The 15,258-nt window shown below is 43.1% G+C and overlaps 1 protein-coding gene and 1 long non-coding RNA gene across 3 annotated transcripts in view; one reads left to right on the top strand and one right to left on the bottom strand.

Annotated features, from left to right (window-relative positions):
• The window catches only part of LOC132387011 (uncharacterized), a 609,870-nt gene that overhangs the window by 200,886 nt on the left and 393,726 nt on the right, over positions 1-15,258 (bottom strand). The gene's annotated exons all lie outside the window — the stretch shown is intronic.
• Positions 1-15,258, top strand: part of gmcl1 (germ cell-less, spermatogenesis associated) — a 262,908-nt gene that overhangs the window by 217,564 nt on the left and 30,086 nt on the right. For both annotated transcript variants that reach the window (XM_059959101.1, XM_059959056.1), the window contains one exon: positions 15,081-15,168. In XM_059959101.1, the coding sequence (XP_059815084.1) occupies positions 15,081-15,168 (88 nt within the window). The remainder of the gene's footprint in view (positions 1-15,080; positions 15,169-15,258) is intronic.

Raw genomic sequence — 15,258 nt, 5'->3', positions numbered from 1 at the left:
TAACCTGCTTCACAGTATCGTAATCAGCTGCCTGTTCACTAGTTAAGGCCGTATAAACCTGTTGTGATTTACCTTTAATTGCGCTTTGTAAAAGAACAAGCAAGCCCTCTTTCGGCCTCTGTGAACTCCGAGCAACTTTCTCAAAATGCTGGAAGTATTATTTATCAACTTCTGCCTCATTAAATGGAGGAACTAGTTTAACTTCCTGACTAGCAACAAATGGTACAACCAGTTTCCTAGAACCAGCTTGTTTCTCGAGCCTTAACCTCTCTATCGCTAACTCAAATTGCCTTTGTTTTTCTGCAGCTTCTCTCTCTTTATCTTTTTCCCTTTCCGCCACCTCTACTTTAAATCTCTCTAACTTCATTTGTTCCAGTTGTAACTGCATCTCAAGTTTTACTTACTAGAAGCTTCTCTAACACCTCTTCATCAAACATTTTCATAGCTATATAGTGCTCAGCTATTTTCCTCTGAATCACTAACTTTGTAGTAGCCATCATTATTCCTGTAAGCTTCAGTTCTTTAGCAATTTGCAGCACCTCACCCTTTTTCGCTTTCTCTAATGCCGCAAGGGTTGGTGATACCAGAAAGTTCCCAACATTCATTGCTGCTGATTTCCACACACAAGCCAATCAAACAAAAGAAATCAGTTATTTCCCTTTTCCCAATCAGATCGATAATTAAACAATCAATAAGCTCTAAATTTGTTCATCTCTGGACGAGCCCCCACTTTATGTTACGTACCAGCAGCAATAGATATGAAATTGAGTCGAGTTTTTATAAATAAACAACAAAATTTATTAACCTCTACTCAAAAACAGAAAAGTAAACAAACGACTAACTTAAACAGAAGTTAACAGTGTTATGTGTCTATAGTTATCTAACAGTTGAACTTAGAGACAATTCTTAACAGATCTTACTTAAGCACAGTCTTAAAGTGGTAGGTTTAAGAAGTCCATATTATTCATAAAGTAAGTGAGAGGAGAGACTTCCCGAAGCAGCGATGAAGTGATTCTTGAAGAAAAGACTAAACTGTAGATGCAGATCCCAGCTGAGAAATGTCTTTTCTGAAGAGATTATGAAGATTAAGATTTCTCAAAGTAACTGACCTTTTGTCAGAGGTGGTTGATGGGGGACGAACAGCCTTATCATTGAGCTCCAATGTTACGCATTAGACTGTTTCATGAGAATCGACCTCCTTCGATCATCGCTGACCTTTGGACTCTTGCTCCAATTCCACGCTATCCGGCGATCTACCAGCTTTCTCCATTCGCGTCTTCTCTCTTCATCTCTCCCCGGTAAAAGACCGTGAAATCGCTGTTCCCGGACACACAAAAAAGAACAACATCCCGCTCATTGGCTAACATGCCTGTTATCTCTAGTCATAACCCAAACATTGCTGCTACAGAGAAACAAACAGACAGACATACTTTATTGATCCCGAGGGAAATTGGGTTTCATTATAGCTGCACCAACCAAAAATAGTGAAGAAATATAGCAATATAAAACCATAAATAATTAAATAATAAGTTAATCATGCCAAGTGGAAACAAGTCCAGGACCAGCCTATTGGCATAGGGTGTCTGACACTCCGAGGGAGGAGTTGTAAAGTTTGATGGCCACAGGTAGGAATGACTTCCTGTGACGCTCAGTGTTACATCTCGGTGGAATGAGTCTCTAGCTGAATGTACTCCTGTGCCTAACCAATACATTATTCTGGGGCATTGGAACCAGTTCTGGGGGAGGTGGGACCGGTATAAACAGGACGGTCTGCACCTGGGCTGGACTGGAACCAATGTCCTAGGGGGAGCGTTTGCTACTGCTTTTCAGGAGGCTTTAATCTAATGTGGCAGGGGGATGGGAACAAGTGCAGAGAGACAGAGGGGTATAAAATGAGGGTAGAAGCAAAAAGTAGTAAGGTGAAAAGTAAAAGTGACAGGCAGGCAAATCCAGGGCAAAAAGCAAAAAGAGCCACTTTTCAACATAATTGTATAAGGGCTCAGAGTGTTGTAAAAACAAGCCTCTGTTAAAGGGCTTTGTGTGTCAATGCGAGGAGCATTCGTAACAAGGTGGATGAATTGAATGTGCAGATAGTTATTAATGAATATGATATAGTTGGGATCACAGAGACATGGCTCCAGGGTGACCGATGATGGGAGCTCAACATCCAGGGATATTCAATATTCAGGAGGGATAGACAGGAAAGAAAAGGTGGGGTAGCATTGCTGGTTAGAGAAGAGATTAACGCAATAGAAAGAAAGGACATTAGCCTGGAGGATGTGGAATCGATATGGGTAGAGATGCATAACACTAAGGGGCAGAAAAAACTGGTGGGAGTTGTGTACAGGACACCTAACAGTAGTAGTGAGGTTGGGGATGGCATTAAACAGGAAATTAGAAATGCTTGCAATAAAGGAACAGTAGTTATAATGGGTGACTTCAATCTACATATCGATTGGGTGAACCAAATTGGTAAGGGTGCTGAGGAAGAGGATTTCTTGGAATGTATGCGGGATGGTTTTCTGAACCAACATGTCAAGGAACCAACAAGAGAGCAGGCCATTCTAGATTGGGTATTGAGCAATGAGGAAGGGTTAGTTAGCAATCTTGTAGTGCGAGGCCCCTTGGGTAAGAGTGACCATAATATGGTGGAATTCTTCATTAAGATGGAGAGTGACATAGTTAATTCAGAAACAAAGGTCCTGAACTTAAAGAAGAGTAACTTTGAAGGTATGAGACATGAATTAGCTAAGATAGACTGGCAAATGATACTTAAAGGATTGACGGTGGATATGCAATGGCAAGCATTTAAAGATCGCATGGATGAAAAGCCTTTGACAAAGTTCCACATGGAAGGTTGGTTAAGAAGCTTCAGTCGTTAGGTATTAATGCTGGAGTAATAAAATGGATTCAACAGTGGCTAGATGGGAGATGCCAGAGAGTAGTGGTGGATAATTGTTTATCGGGATGGAGGCCGGTGACTAGCGGGGTGCCTCGGGGATCTGTTTTGGGCCCAATGTTGTTTGTAATTTACATAAATGATCTGGATGATGGGGTGGTAAATTGGATTAGTAAGTATGCCGATGATACTAAGGTAGGAGGTGTTGTGGATAATAAGGTGGATTTTCAAAGCTTGCAGGGAGATTTATGCCGGTTAGAAGAATGGGCTGAACGTTGGCAGATGGAGTTTAATGCTGAGAAGTGTGAGGTTCTACATTTTGGCAGGAATAATCCAAATAGAACATACAGAGTAAATGGTAGGGCATTGAGGAATGCAGAGGAACAGAGAGATCTAGGAATAACTGTGCATAGTTCCCTGAAAGTGGAGTCTCATGTAGATAGGGTGGTGAAGAGGGCTTTTGGAACGCTGGCCTTTATAAATCAAAGCATTGAGTACAGAAGTTGGGATGTAATGCTAAAATTGTACAAGGCATTGGTAAGGCCAAATTTGGAATATTGTGTGCAGTTCTGGTCACTGAATTATAGGAAAGATATCAATAAATTAGAGAGAGTGCAGAGACGATTTACTAGGATGTTACCTGGGTTTCAGCAATTAAGTTACAGAGAAAGGTTGAACAAGTTAGGTCTCTATTCATTGGAGCGTAGAAGGTTGAGGGGGGATTTGATCGAGGTATTTAAAATTTCACCCCCAAAGTTTACTCCATTATCCGGGACCTGCCGACCTACGATGGGGCACTGGACGCCCTCAAAAGACAGTACCTGCGGCCGGTGAACACCGTCTACGCAAGACATCGTTTAGCTACCCGGCAACAGCGGCCTGGCGAATCGTGCGCTGAGTTTCTCCGAGCACTACAGACACTCGTCCGACCTTGCGACTGCAAGATGCTCACGGTAGAACAGCATGCGGAGCTGCTGGTGCGAGACGCCTTTGTGACGGGACTGAGGTCAGTGTACTTGCGCCAGCGACTGCTGGAAAATGCCTTACGCTCGGCGATAGAGATGGCCAACGCTCTAGAAGCTGTGCTGCACTACGCCGACGCTGTCCAGTCGCGCGATTCCCCGCCGGTTCCGTGGACACCTCAGACCCCGCCACCGCCGGCTCCCGGGAGCGAATTCGCCAACACCGCTGCCAGTCGCGATTCCACGAGCTCCCCGACCCAGACCACGGCTGTGGCCCGTCAGAAGCCCGTGTGTTATTTCTGCGGCCATAAAAAACACCCTCGACGACGCTGTCCAGCACGAGAAGCGACCTGCTCCAGCTATGGAAAGCAGGGCCACTTCGCCAAGGTCTCTGGACTCTGGGCAGGTCCTGGCAGATTGGAAGACAGCAAATGTCATCCCAATTTAAAAAAAAACATGTAGGCAAAAGACGGACAACTATAGGCCAGTTAGCTTAACATCTGTAGTTGGGAAAATGCTTGAAGCTGTCATTAAGGAAGAAATAGCGAAACATTTAGAAAGGAGTGGTTCCATGAGGCAGGGATTCAGAAAGGGCAGGTCCTGTTTGACAAACTTACTGGAGTTCTTTGAGGACATAATGAGTGCAGTGGATAGAGGGGAACAGGTGGCTGTCGCATATTTGGATTTCCAGAAGGCATTCAATAAGATGCCACACAAGAGACTTATAAATAAGATACGGACGCATGGAGTCAGAGGAAGTGTATTGGCATGGTTAGTGGATTGGTTAACTAATAGAAGGCAGAGAGTTGGTAAAAATGGCTGTTTCTCCGGTTGGCAGTCAGTGGTGAGTGGGGTGTCGCAGGGGTCGGTGCTGGGCCCGCAGCTGTTTACCATTTATATTGATGATTTGGATAGGAGACTGAGTGTAGCGTAGCAAAATTTGCTGATGACACTAAACTGAGGGGAAAAGCAAATTGTACAGAGGATGTGGAGAGTCTGCAAAGGGATATAGATAGGTTAAATGAGTGGGCCAAGGTCTGGCAGATGGAATACAACATTGGTAAATGTGAGATCATCCACTTTGGAAGGAATAATAGAAGAGCAGATTATTATTTACATGGTGAAAGATTGCAGCATGCTGTTGTGCAGAGGGACTTGGGAGTGCTTGTGCATTGGGGGACATTGCCTCAAAATTCAGTGAAGAAGATTTAGGACAAAGATGAGCAGAAACTTTTTTTTCTCCAGAGAGTGGCGAATCTGTGGAATTCTCTGCCCAGGGAAGCAGTTGAGGCTTCCTCACTAAATATATTTAAGATACAGTTAGATAGGTTTTTACATAGTAAGGGAATTAAGGGTTATGGGGAAAAGGCAGGTATATGGAGCTGAGATAACGGAGAGATCAGCCATGATCTTATTGAATGGCGGGGCAGGCTCGATGGGCCGGATGGCCTACTCCTGCTCCTATTTCTTATGTTCTTATGTTATGTAACTAGTAGAGTAGATAGGGGAGAGCCAGTGGATGTGGTATATTTAGATTTTCAAAAGGCTTTTGACAAGGTCCCACACAGGAGATTAGTGTGCAAACTTAAAGCACACGGTATTGGGGGTATGGTATTGATGTGGATAGAGAATTGGTTGTCAGACAGGAAGCAAAGAGTGGGAGTAAACGGGACCTTTTCAGAATGGCAGGCAGTGACTAGTGGGGTACCACAAGGCTCAGTGCTGGGGCCCCAGTTGTTTACAATATATATTAATGATTTAGACGAGGGAATTAAATGCAGCATCTCCAAGTTTGTGGATGACACGAAGCTGGGCAGCGGTGTTAGCGTGAGGAAGATGCTAAGCGGATGCAGGGTGATAGGTTAGGTGTGTGGGCAAATTCATGGCAGATGCAATTTAATGTGAATAAATGTGAGGTTATCCACTTTGGTTGCAAGAACAGGAAAACATTATTATCTGAACGGTGGCCGATTAGGAAAAGGGGAGATGCAACGAGACCTGGGTGTCATTGTACACCAGTCATTGAAGGTGGGCATGCAGGTACAGCAGACGGTGAAAAAGGCAAATGGTATGTTGGCATTCATAGCAAAAGGATTTGAGTACAGGAGCAGGGAGGTTCTACTGCAGTTGTACAAGGCCTTGGTGAGACCACATCTAGAATATTGTGTGGTCCCCTAATCTCTGGAAAGACATTCTTGACATAGAGGGAGTACAGAGAAGGTTCACCAGATTGATTTCTGGGATGGCAGGACTTTCATATGAAGAAAGACTGGATCGTCTAGGCTTATACTCACTGGAATTTAGAAGATTGAGGGGGGATCTTATTGAAACGTATAAAATTCTAAAGGGATTGGACAGGCTAGATACAGGAAGATTGTTTCCGATGTTGGGGAAGTCCAGAACGAGGGGTCACAGTTTAAGGATAAAAGGAAGCCTTTTAGGACCGAGATGAGGAAAAACTTCTTCACACAGACAGTGGTGAATCTGTGGAATTCTCTGCCACAGGAAACAGTTGAGGCCGGTTCATTGGCTATATTTAAGAGGAAGTTAGATATGGCCCTTGTGGCTAAAGGGATCAGGGGGTATGGAGAGAAAGCAGGTACAGGGTTCTGAGTTGGATGATCAGCCATGATCATACTGAATGGCGGTGCAGGCTCGAAGGGCCGAATGGCCTACTCCTGCACCTATTTTCTATGTTTCTATGTTATGGAATGGATGGGAGTCATTGTCCAAGATGGCATGCAACTTGGACAACATCCACTTTGCAGACACCACCGTCAGAGAGTCCAGTTCCACCCCCACAACATCACTGGCCTTACGAATAAGTTTGTTGATTCTTTTGGTGTCTGCAACCCTCAGCCCGCTGCCCCAGCACACAACAGAAAACACGATAGCACTGGCCACTACAGCCTCGTAGAACATCCTCAGCATCGTCTGGCAGATGTTAAAGGACCTTAGTCTCCTCAGGAAATAGAGACAGCTCTGACCCTTCTTGTAGACAGCCTCAGAGTTCTTTGACAAGTCCAGTTTATTGTCCATTCTTATCCCCAGGTACTTGGGGTATTCGCATTACCATAGCAGTGGAACAGTACAGAGAAGCCATTACATTAGTCTTAGCAGTGAAACATTACAGAGAGGCCATTACATTGAGTTGAGGAATGAGAAAAAAGTTTTGAATGTTTTCATCTGAAATTTATTGATGTTCCGAAGCATATGTCGCATATTCATCTGTAATCTATTACTGGGTAGGTAATTATGTTCCAGCTGCATTCAGACACAAATAGATTGAGCATTTGACGATGTAATATTAATAAAATTGCAATAAAAGGCATACCATAGAACATTACAGCACAGAAACAGGCCTTCTGGCCCTTCTTGGCTGTGCCAAACCATTTTCTGCCTAGTCCCACTGACCTGCACCCGGGCCATATCCCTCCAAACCCCTCTCATCCATATACCTGTCCAAGTTTTTCTTAAATGTCAAAAGTGAGCCCGCATTCACCACTTCATCTGGCAGCTCATTCCACACTCCCACCACTCTCTGTGTGAAGAAGTACCCCCTAATGTTCCCTTTAAACTTTTCCCCCTTCACTCTTAACCCATGACCTCTGGGTTTTTCTCCCCCCTAACCTCAGTGGAAAAAGCCTGCTTGCATTCAGTCTATCTATACCCATCGTAATTTTATACAGCTCTATCAAACCACCCCTCATTCTCCTACGCTCCAGGGAATAAAGTCCTAACCAATTCAACCTTTCTCTGTAACTCAGTTTCTCAAGTCCCAGTAACATCCTTGTAAACCTTCTCTGCACTCTTTAAGCCTTATTAATATCTTTCCTGTAATTAGGTGACCAAAACTGCACACAACACTCCAAATTCGGTCTCACCAATGTCTTATACAACCTCACCATTACATTCCAACTCTTATATTCAATACTTTGATTTATAAAGGCCAATGTACCAAAAACCTTCTTTATGACCCTATCCACCTGTGATGCCACTTTTAAGGAATTATGTATCTGTACTCCCAGATACCTCTGTTCTACTGCACTCCTCAGTATCCTACGATTTACCTTGTATGTTCTACCTTGGTTTGACCTTCCGAAGTGCAATACCTCACACTTGTCCGCATTAAACTCCATCTGCCATTTTTCAGCCCATTTCTCCAACTGGTCCAAATCCCTCTGCAGGCTTTGAAAACCTTCCTCACTGTCTACTACACCTCCAATCTTTGTATCATCAGCAAATTTGCTGATCCAATTTGCCACATTATCATCCAGATCATTGATATAGATAACAAATAACAATGGACCCAGCACTGATCCCTGTGGCACACCACTAGTCACAGGCCTCCACTCAGAGTAGCAATCCTCCACTACTCTCTGGCTTCTTCCATTGAGCCAATGTTTAATCTAATTTACTACCTCTCCATGTATACCTTAGCGACTGAATCTTCCTAACTAACGTCCCATGTGGGACCTTGTCAAAGGCCTTACTAAAGTCCATGTATACAACATCCACTGCCTTCCCTTCATCCACTTTCCTGGTAACTTCCTCAAAATACTCTAATAGATTGGTTAAACATGACCTACCACACACAAAGCCATGCTGACTTTTTCTAATAAGGCCCTGTCTATCCAAATACTTTTAGATCCTATATCTTAGTATTCCTTCCAATAATTTACCTACTACCAATGTCAAACTTACCGGCCTATAATTTCCCGGCTTACTTTTTGAGCCTTTTTTAAACAACGGAACTGCATGAACTAGCCTCCAATCCTCTGGGTCTTGTCCCGTTGATATCAACATTTTAAATATTTCTGCCAGGGCCTCTGCAATTTCAACACTAATCTCCTTCAAGGTCCGAGGGAATACCCTGTCAGGTCCTAGGGATTTATCTACTCTGATTTGCCTCAAGACAGCAAGTACCTCCTCCTCTTTAATCTGTATAACTTCCATGACCTCCCTACTTGTTTGCCTTTTTTCCATAGACTCCATTCCAGTTTCCTTAGTAAATACAGATGCAAAAAACCCATTTAATATCTCTCCCATTTCTTTTGGCTGCATACATAGCTGACCACTCTGATCCTCAAGAGGACCAACTTTATCCCTTACAATCCCTTTGCTCTTAACATACCTGTAGAAGCTCTTAGCATGATTCTTCACCCTTACTGCCAAAGCATCCTCATGTCTTCCTTTTGCTTTCCTGATTTCTTTCTTAAGTTTTTTTTACTCTTTTTATACTCCTCAAGCATCTTATTTCCTCCCTGTTGCCTATACATGTTATACATCTCTCTCTTCTTCTTCATCATAGTTTCAATATCCCTTGAGAACCAAGGTTCCTTATTCTTATTCATTTTGCCTTTAACTCTGACAGGAACATATAAACTCTGCACTCTCAAAATTTCTCCTTTGAAGGCCTCCCACTTACCAATCACATTCTTGCCAGAGAACAACCTGTCCCAATCTACGCTTTTTAGATCTTTTCTCATTTCTTCAAATTTGGCCTTTTTCCAGTTTAGAACTTCAACCTGAGGACCAGATCTATCTTTATCCATGATCAAGTTGAAACTAATGACATTATGATCACTGGAACCAAAGTGTTCTCCTACACACACTTCCGTCATCTACCCTAATTCATTTCCTAATAGGAGATCTAATATTGCATCCTCCCTAGTTGGTACAAATATATATTGATTTAGAAAACTTTCCTGAACACATTTCACAAACTTTAACCCATCTAGACCTTTAACAGTATGGGAGTCCCAGTCAATGTGTGGAAAATTAAAATCCCCTACAATCACAACTTTCTGTCTCCTGTCTGTTATCTCTCTGCAGATTTGCTTCTCCAATTCTGGCTGACCATTGGGTGGTCTATAATACAACCCTATTAATGTGGTCATACCTTTCCTGTTTCTCAGCTCCACCCATATGGCCTCGGTAGACAAGCCCCCTAATCTGTCCTGCCAAAGCTTTGCTGTAATATTTTCCCTGACTAGCAAAGCCACACCTCCCCAACCCTTCATCCCTTTGCCTCTATCACGTCTGAAACATCAGAACCCTGGAACATTGAGCTGCCAGTCCTGCCCCTCCTGTAGCCAAGTTTCAATAATGATGTCATAATTCCATGTGTCAATCCAGGCCTTCAGCTCGTCTGCCTTTCCCACAATACTCCTCGCATTGAAATATACACACCTCAGAAGATTATTACCACCACACACAACCTTACTATTTGTGACTTTGCATGAATTACTAACATCATTTATTTTTACCCCCGTTCCACTATCCACTCTGGCACTCTGGTTCCCATCTCCCTGCATATCTAGTTTAAACATTCCCCAATAACACTAGCAAACCTCCCTGCAAGTATATTGGTCCCCCTGTAGTTCAGGTGCAACCCGTCTCTCTTGTACATGTCCCACCTGCCCCAGAAGAGGTCCCAATGATCTAGAAATCTGAAACCCTGCCCCCTACATCAGTTTCTCAGCCACTTGTTCATCTGCCAGAGCATCCTACTCTTACCCTCATTGGCACGTGGCACAGGCAGCAATCGAGATTACTACCCTCAAGGTCCTGTTTTTCAACTTCCTACCAAGCTCTCTGTACTCACTCTTCAGGACCTCCTGACTCTTTCTACCGATGTCATTGGTACCGATGTGTACCATGACATCCGGCTGATCTCCCTCCCACTTCAGAATACTGTGCACGCAATCAGAGACATCCCTGACCTTGACACCCGGGAGGCAACAAACCATCCGGGAGTCTCTGTCATGGCCACAGAATCTCCTGTCTGTACCTCTGACTGAAGAGACCCCTATCACTACCGCTCTCCTCTTCTTTCTCCTTCCCTTCTACACTGCAGAACCAGACTCAGTGCCAGAGATTTGGCTGCCGCAGCTTGCCCCAGGTAGGCCATCCCCCCCCCCCAACAGTATCCAAATCGTTATACCTGTTTTGGAGGGGAATGGCCACAGGGGAACCTTGCACTACCTGCCCTTTCCCCTTCCCTCGCCTGACAGTAACCCAATTACCTGTGCCCTGTTCCTTAGGTGTAACTACCTCCCAGAAGCTACTAACTATAAACTGCTCATTCTCCCGAATGATCTGGAGGTCATCCAGCTCCTGCTCCAGTTCCCTAATGCGGTCTGTTAAGAGCTGCAGCTGGATGCACTTCCTGCAGAGGTCTCCCTGACTTCTCACATCCTGCAAGAGGAGCATTCTAACATCCTGCCTGGCATATTCTCTAGTCTGAACAAAAGGAATTTCAACCTTTTTACAAAGTAAGCCTACTACCATCTTAACAATATAGCAAGAGTTAAAGGGCTTATGTCTCAGCAAGATCTAGAAAAACTTGTCCATGGATTTATTTTTAGTAGTCTTGTCTACTGTAGTGGTGTTTTCACATGTCTCTGTTAAAAAAAAGTCCCTCAGCCAGTTGTAGCTCATTCAGAATCCTGCTGCTAGAGTCATCACTAAGACCAAGAAAGTAGAACTTGTCACTCCAGTTCTCAGATCGCTACACTGGCTTCCTGTCCATCAGAGGATTGACTTTAAAATATTACCACTGGAGTATAAAGGACTGAATGGTCTAGAGCCAAAATACATCTCCGATTGCACAAGAGGACACAGGTTTAAGGTGCTGGGGAGTAGGTACAGAGGAGATGTTGGGTAAGTTTTTACGCAGAGAGTGGTGAGTGCGTGGAATGGGCTGCCGGGAGGCAGATATGATACGGTGGTGGAGACAGATACAATAGGGTCTTTTAAGAGACTTTTGGATAGGTACATGGAGCTTAGGAAAATAGAGGGCTATGGGTAAGCCTAGTAATTTCTAAGGTAGGGACATATTCGGTACAAGTTTGTGGGCCAAAGGACCTGTATTGTGCTGTAGGGTTTCTATGATTTCTTGCTGCATTATGAACCTTCCCGAGCTCTCAGGTTGTCTGGGGTGGGTCTGCTTACCATCCCTAGGGTCAAAACTAAAAATGGTGAAGCAGCTTTTAATGCTGCTCCACATTATCTGGAATAACCTTCCAGTAAATCTGAAGTCTGCCCCAACTTTAAGTTCTTTTAAATTGAAGCTTAAAACTTTTGTTTTCACTGTAGATTTTAATTAGAATCTTCTGCACTGTAACTTCTATTTATCATATCTATTTTTTGTGATTTTATTCTCATAAATGTCTGAAATTTGATGTTTGGTTTTTATATCCTGTTGTATTTAAAGCACTTTGAACTGCCATGTGTTTGAAAAGTGCTATAAAGTAAACTTACTTGTTTATTATGAAGGAAAGAGAGGAGTTATAGAGTCATAGAAAAGTACAGAACAGAACAGGCCCTTTTGCCCACCTAGTCCATGCCTACTACCATCAACCTGTACTAGAACTATAGCACACTGTACCCATAACATCCGTATACCTGTCCAAACTTCCCTTTAACTTTGAAATCCAGCTTGCTTGCACCACTTGCAATAGCATCTCATTCCACACTCTCACAACCCTCTGAGTGAAGAATTTTCCTCTCATTTTGCCCTTAAACTTTTCACCTTTCCCCCTTAACCCATGACTTTAGTTGCAGTCCCACCCAACCTCAATAGAAAAAGCCTGCTTGAATTTACTGTATCTGTACTCCTCATAATTTTGTATACCTCTTATCAAATCTCCCTCATTCTGAGCCCCAGAGAATAAAGTCTTAACCTATTCAACCTTTCCCTATAACTCAGGTGCTCCAGTCCCAGCAACATCCTTGTAATTTTTCTTTGTACTCTTTAAATCTTATTTAAACCTTTCTTGTAGGTAGGTGACCAGATCTGCACAGTACTCCATTAGGTCTCACCAATGTCTTATACAACTTCAATTTACATCCCATCTCACAGAATATAGAACATAAAAATTAACAACACATTATAGGCCCTTCGGCCCACAATGTTGTGCCGACCATGTAACCTACTCTCGAAACTGACCACAATTTCCCTACTGCATAGCCCTCTATTTTTCTAAGCTTCATGTGCCTATCTAAGAGTCTCTTAAAAGGCCCTATGGAATCCATCTCCATCGCCATCGATGGCATAGCATTCCACAAACCCACCACGCTCTGTGTGGAAAACCTTACCCCTGACATCCCCTCTGGACCTACTTCCAAGGACCTTAATACTAAACCCCCTCATGTTAACCATTTCAGCCCTGGGAAAAAACCTCTGGCTATCCACACGAACAATGCTGCATTGCGCTTCTGTGCTCAGTACTATGATTTATGAAGGCCAAAGTGCCAGAAGCTTTAAACTAACTACCTGTGACGCTACTTTCAATGAATTATGGACCTGTATTTTCTGATCCTTTGTTCTAATACACTCCTCAGTGCCCTATCATTTACTTTGTAAGACCTACCCTGGCTGGTCCTACTGAAGTGCAACACTTGCACTTGTCTGCATTAAATTGCATCTGTCATTTTTCAGCCCGTTTTTGCAGCTGGTCTAGATGCCACTGAAAACACTGATAGTCTTCCTCGCTGTTCACTGTGTTGTTGATCTCATCCACAAATTTGCTAATCCAGTTAATCACATTATCAATCCAGATCATTGAACAACAAAGGACCCAACAGTGATCCCTGCAGCACTCCACTAGTCACAGGTCTCCAGTCAGAGAGGCAACTAACTACTACCCTATTTTGAATAGTGAGCGACCAGCCTCCCATACAGAACCTTGACAAGAGCCTTGTTAAAGTCCATGTACACAACATCGACTACCTTGTAACTTCCTGGTAACTTCCTCAAAAAACTCTAAAAGGTTGGTTAGACACGATCTACCAGGCACGAAGCCATGCTGACTATCCATAATCCATAATACTACTATGTTGGGTCCCTTAGAATACCTTCCAATAACTTTTCCACTATTGATGTCAGGCTTATTGGCCGATAATTTTCAGGTTTATCTTTAGAGCTTTTCTTAACCATCAGAACAACTTTAGCTATCCTCCAGTTCTCCAATTACCTCACCTGTCACAAAGGCTTATTTAAATATCTCTGCTAGGGCCTGTGCAGTTTCTACATTGCCTCCCACAAAGTTTAAAGGAACACCATGTCTAGCCCTGGGGATTTATCCACCCTAATTTGTCTCAATACAGCAAACAGCTCCTCCTCTGTAATCTGTACAGGGTCCATGAAGTCGATGCTACTTTACCTCACTTCTATAGACTGTGTCCATCTCCGGAGTAAATACAGATGTAAAATATCCATTTGAGATCTCCCAAATTTCTTGGCTCCATGCACAGATTACCATTCTGATCTTCCAGAGGACCAATTTTATTCCTTGCTATCCTTTTGATATCCTTAGGATTCTTCTTCACCCTTGTCTGCCAGGACAACATCATGCTTTCTTTTAGCCCTCCTGATTTCTTTCTTGAGTGTTCCCTTGCATTTCTTATACTCCATAAGCACCTCAGTTGTTCCTACCTGCCTATACCTCCGTTTTTTTTTCTTAATCAGGACCTCATTATCTCTTGAAAACCAAGAGATAGTTCATGAAGATGGTGTCAGAGCTATGAAATTTCAGTTAAGAAAGATTGAATATGCTTGTTTTCATTGAAACAAAAGAATCTGAGTTGTATATGAAGTTGTCTGAGATCTGGACAAAGTGAATTGGGACAGCCTACTTCCCTTACTGGAAAGCCACTATCTAGAGGACAGAATTTAAGGGAACTTAAGGAAATAAGATTTCATTCAAAGAGTAGTTGCAATTTGGAGACCTCAGCAGGGTGCCACAGTAGCTTGGTGGTTAATGTGATGCTATTAAAGCTTGGGAAGTTCCTAAGTTCAGTTCCAGTTCAGTTTCTGTACATCCTCCCTGTGAAATGTGTGTTTTTTCTACAGGTTTTCTGGTTTCATCCAAAGACATACCAGGTACATTTGGTCATTATAAATTGTTTCGTGATTAGGATAGGGTTAATTGGGTTTGTCGGAAGTTACTGGGGCGGTGTGTTTGAAGGGCAGAAAGGGCCTACTCCATGCTGTATCGCTAAACAAAACAAAAAGTATGGAGTGTTGCCCTTCGTCACTGTTTTAAAAAATTACCCTAATGAGAACTGGTGTGGTAATCTGACCCCATAAACAGAGAGCAGGGATTAGACTAAATAGCCCTTTTTATGGCTTCATCTGAAGTAGGTTCAAAAGAAAGTACTTTTGGAACTGAAGTTACCTTGGTCTTATTTTATATAAATCACATTTTTTACAGATTAAGACTGGCGTCATTTGACAGCAATGGGAAAGTGATCTGTAGCCGCTCAGCAGGTTACCAGATTCTGTCACTGGAGAAAGACCAGGTACAGTACTATGAACCCATCAAGTCATAGTAGAAAAATGTATGTGCTGTATTCACAGGGAATACTCTCTGACTTATTTTAGAACCTCCA

Source organism: Hypanus sabinus, chromosome 1, assembly GCF_030144855.1.
Source record: "Hypanus sabinus isolate sHypSab1 chromosome 1, sHypSab1.hap1, whole genome shotgun sequence".
In the NCBI taxonomy this organism is placed as follows: domain Eukaryota; kingdom Metazoa; phylum Chordata; class Chondrichthyes; order Myliobatiformes; family Dasyatidae; genus Hypanus; species Hypanus sabinus.
The sequence above is the reverse complement of the archived record's forward strand: the minus strand, read 5'-3'. Positions and strand labels throughout refer to the sequence as shown.